Source organism: Buceros rhinoceros, unplaced genomic scaffold (genome assembly GCF_000710305.1).
Source record: "Buceros rhinoceros silvestris isolate BGI_N320 unplaced genomic scaffold, ASM71030v1 scaffold13252, whole genome shotgun sequence".
Taxonomy (NCBI): Eukaryota; Metazoa; Chordata; class Aves; order Bucerotiformes; family Bucerotidae; genus Buceros; species Buceros rhinoceros.
This window is the reverse complement of record NW_010400824.1, coordinates 26,928-31,241: the sequence shown is the minus strand read 5'-3', so window position 1 is coordinate 31,241 and position 4,314 is coordinate 26,928. Positions and strand designations below refer to the sequence as shown.

General features: G+C 47.7%; 1 protein-coding gene across 1 annotated transcript in view; it reads right to left on the bottom strand.

Moving 5' to 3' along the window:
- The window catches only part of IQSEC3 (IQ motif and Sec7 domain 3), a 27,442-nt gene that overhangs the window by 1,738 nt on the left and 21,390 nt on the right, over window positions 1-4,314 (bottom strand). The window contains exons 6-8 of the mRNA XM_010132053.1: window positions 3,564-3,689; window positions 2,170-2,269; window positions 97-258 (exon numbers count right to left, since the gene is read on the bottom strand). Coding sequence (XP_010130355.1) covers window positions 97-258; window positions 2,170-2,269; window positions 3,564-3,689 — 388 coding nt within the window. The remainder of the gene's footprint in view (window positions 1-96; window positions 259-2,169; window positions 2,270-3,563; window positions 3,690-4,314) is intronic.

The following is a 4,314-nucleotide window of genomic DNA, read 5'->3' as shown; positions in this document are numbered from 1 at the left end:
TATGTTCCTGAAGGACCCATTTCCTTGACCCTTTCTCCCTTGTAGACACATGCAGTGTGATGGCACTGGAGAGTGAATTGTATTAGAGGCACTTACATTCAATTCGTATCTGCTCCAGCTCTGTCACTTCTGCTATTGACTCTTTCAGATCTTCCACAAACTTCTGCATTTCCTCAGCACCCAGAGCACAGAAATGTAGTACCTGTTTCTTCTCTGACCCCGAAACTGGAGTCAACAGTGTGATTCCATGGGGGTAATCTGTAAAGAAGATGTGCCAACAAAATAAAGAGGCGTTAGGCATTCTTGCTGGAGTAGTTGTCTGCGTTGGTACCTGTGCAAGAAAGCGAGCTTCCAATGTGCATCCAAAGGAATGGCACACCTAGAGTTTGTCACACTGCAAACTGTGGGAACCTGAAGCATTGAAGCACTCCAAGGAAACAGAATGCCCAAGCTGCAAGTGCAAGGCAAGTGCTGTCAGCACTGCAGTACTGCCAAACCCACAAAACTCTACCTCTTAGTCACATTTAGTGCAAGATTGGCTCTGGGAACCTGAGCACAGAGGCAGGCCTGTAAAGTCCTTCTGAATTGGTAGAGGAATGAAAAAAACAATGGTAAAGAGAAAGACACGGGTTTGTATGTCTCTGCTTAGTACAACCCAGCAGCCAAAACACACGTCAATGTAAATGAAATTACATGTCCAGAGAGTGAAAATATCACAGCAAAAGGTCTTGAGTTTTAAGGATCAGGTTGGGTGCAGGGAGGTGGTGGCTGGAGATTCAGTCGACAGAAGCAGGGGAAGGAGAGTGAGGAGAACTTGCTATGCTTGTGACTGGACTTTCTCTACCTTTTGCTCAATGGCCAGTGGTTTCAATCTCTTTTCTCCTTCCCTCTTACCTTTCTCTACATTTAATTTCTCTCCTCCCCTGCCCTGCTTTTTCTTATCCTCCTCTGCAGGAGCATCTGCCTGCCTTCCTCACCCTCTTCCTTTGCCAAACTTTACCAAACGAGTCAAAGGACCAACCCTCTATTTGCTGCCAGCCCTCAGCTCTGCCCATTTGTGTCCCAGGCCCCTTTTCCCACCCTGTTTCTGTCTCATCTGTTGATATCACAAGCTCTTCAGAACATCTGTTTTTCTGCCTCTGCAGGGGATACGCAACAGGATGCCTTTGCCAGAAGATCTTGGGGATTCTCAGGATAGTCACGATACTCCTGAAAGCCGATCCCAGCTCTGACAGTGTCTCCTGGGGATGCTCAGGTATGAATGGCTCTTTTGTACATACAGGGTGTGAAAGTCTCTGCATGCTGCAGAAGGTAGGGTGTTGAGAGCTGCCAATAGGGTAGAGAGAGGATGAAAAAAATTTAATAGAGCCACAGTGCTGCTGCTGCTAGAGTCTTCCTTTCTTGTGGCACCTTCTGCAGGTGCTCACAAAAACTCCAGTGGGCATCAACCACGCTTGCCTGGGGCTGCTGTGCAGACCCTCTGCCTGCGCCAGCAGGAAGCCTGCCTGTTTCTGGAATTCCTCCACTGCACAGCCAGCCTCAATCATGACACATCATGGCTCTTTTCCCAGACCATCAAGGTCAGGCTGACTGGGGCTGGCCTCTTGCCATCTTTGGTGGGTGCTGTTCCAAAGATGCTCTGCTTCTGACTTGGGAAGCTTTCAGCTTTCAGCACAGCATGGCACAGTGCAGAGGCACAGTGGCAGCATCAACTGAGCCTTTATCAATTGCAAAGGAAGAAGCGGGAGTTGTGACTTCGGGTGTGAGGGGAGAGGGATTAAAGCTGGCAGCAAAAGTTTTGTTAAAGAGGTTCTTCACCTACAACGGGCTCCTGAGAGCTCAGTGAGATGTATCTGGGGATTGATTCCCTCATTCCTCCCCACTAGTGCTCTTCCTGCTACCATGACAAGCCAGATCCTTCAATGGGCTTAAGTTCAACTCTTTTGCAAGTGCTTAGACCTGGTGAGAGGTACCAAGAGCCTCTTCTCATCACACTGTATTTGCACAGAGATCCATCTCCTCAGGACCAAGTCTCAGTTTTCTCTCTTCTGCTTTTAATCCTGGTGGAATCTCTCTTCTGATGCAAACTGACACTGGGTGACACAGCCTCCTCCCTCCTCCTTTTCCCTGCCAACCCACCTCCAGGCAACCAAGGAACAATGGACTTACATTCATTCTCAAAGAGATGGAACTGCATCCCTAGCAGGCCAACCGATTTGCAAAATGTGTAGGTTGAGGAGCTTTTCTTCTTGGGGCAAAGCTTGAGGATCTGTTGGAAGAAGAGATACATCATCGGGCAGAGTGCTGGGGAACAGTGAGACAAGAACAATGGAACTGTTCAAGCAAAAAAGATTTTTGCAAGCCATTAATTGTACATGGGAGTAATACCTTGCCCAGAAAGCTGCCTGGCATGCTGGACTTGTAACAGCTTCTGAAATTCTGTTTGCATAGCCCTGAGGCCCACTCAGCTCTCTGCCTCCCAGGGGTGCTGGCTCTTTGATTGCACATTTCTGACTCTGTAAGGGTAATTCTCTTCACCAAGGGCCAGATCAAAAGGTGAAGGAAAGCCTGTCAGAAATACCTTGGAACTGGGAACAAGAGTATATGTGAATGCTGCACCACCCTCACTCCCTCAGCACTTATGGATTTGATTTATCCCATGGAGTAGAGGGATAGGAAGGAGCAGACCCTCTCCCCAGGTTCACAACTGTACAAATGGATGCAGAGGAATAGGTGGGGAAAGCTCTCTTGTCCTCTGCTTCTACAAAAGAGTTTGGTTTTAGCCTCACATTTGCAACATTTGCAGTTTCATTTTGCCAATAAATTCAGCAGAACTTCCATCTTATTTGGTATCCTCCCAGTCTCAGGGTACCTCTGCCCTCCCTTGTACTTGTCTGAACTCAGTTGTAAGGCTTCTGGGGCAGGACACTTTTAAAAGTACTATCACAGAATGATAGAATGTTAGAATGATAGAATCATAGAAGTGTTTGTGTTGGAAAGGACCTTAAAGGTCATCTCGTTCCAAGCCCCCTGCCATGAGTAAGGACACCTTCCACTAAACCAGGTTGCTCAAAGCCTTATCCAACCTGGCCTTGGACACTATATATATTTGGGGCTCCAGTAAGTAATACTTACCCTCCTACAGCCTTTGCAATGTTTGAAGGCGGTGGTTTTAAACTGTCTGGCAGGAAAGATTTAAAGAGCTTGATAGGGCTCAGTCTACTATCGTACAAACAGACAAATAAATTAATCTCCCTTTCATGAAATGAACCTCCCTGCTGGCAAAGGCATGAGAAAGAGCAATGACATTGCTTGGATGGCTGTGGGATGTGACAGTTTGTTTTTTCAAGGGTTCTAGGAGTTTTACATTTGGAAGGTTTTTAACAGTGAAGGATCCAGAGCTGTGTTTTACCGTGTTGATGGACCAGGAGATGCTCTGTCTTTGGGCTGAGGGGGGTGAGTGGGGGAGCAGGAAATGGGTGTTGTGGACGGGTCTTAGATTTCCTTATAGAAATCAGGGCGAGTTTTATCATTGCAGTGCCTAATTGCCAGAGCACACTTACCACCAGCAGGTCATTGAAAAGAAAAACTTCCCTCTGGTGAGCTGCCTGCTTCTGCACTTTGTTCACGTCAGTCACTTCGTACAAGCGGCTGCAGCAGACCAGCCGGCGGTGGGGCACAGACAGAACCTGCAGAAGACCCATAAAAGCATGCAGAGGCTGAGGGATGTGCCACTCTGGGTTTTCCCCAACCTCAGCCTGCACAACCCTGCCTAGTGACAGTAGTGTGAGCCAATTCTGACCACTCTTGCCCACTCAAATCGTCTCCTCACCATTGCTTTTCCTGCTGGTGCAATAGCAGAGAGAGCTATACCTTTCTCATCTGGATAAATCAGAGGAGTGGGACAGGCTCCAGGCAACCCTCTCGCTCACACATCCTACCTTCATATACCTCCAGGTTCCAACTAATGGGTGACTCCTCATCCTCTCTCACCACACTGGACATCTGCAGGTTTCCTGAGCTTTGAGAAATTATTTTACTCATTTTGGATAAATAGTATGTATGTTTTTGCGTTACAGGTTGATTACTGCTAAAGAAGCTGTCTTTGCATTTGGGGGTCTCTTAACACCAGCAATCCTTAGGGAACTCATTAGAGACAGACGGGTGAAATTGTTTTCTATCACTTTGCCTTCTGCTTCCTACACCCTCACAAGGCATGGAAGTTTGAAATGCTGCAGAGCTATCGCTGGAGCACTGGCAGGCAGGGCCTGCACTGGCAGGCAGGGCCTGCCATGAGATTATTTGGGCAAAAGT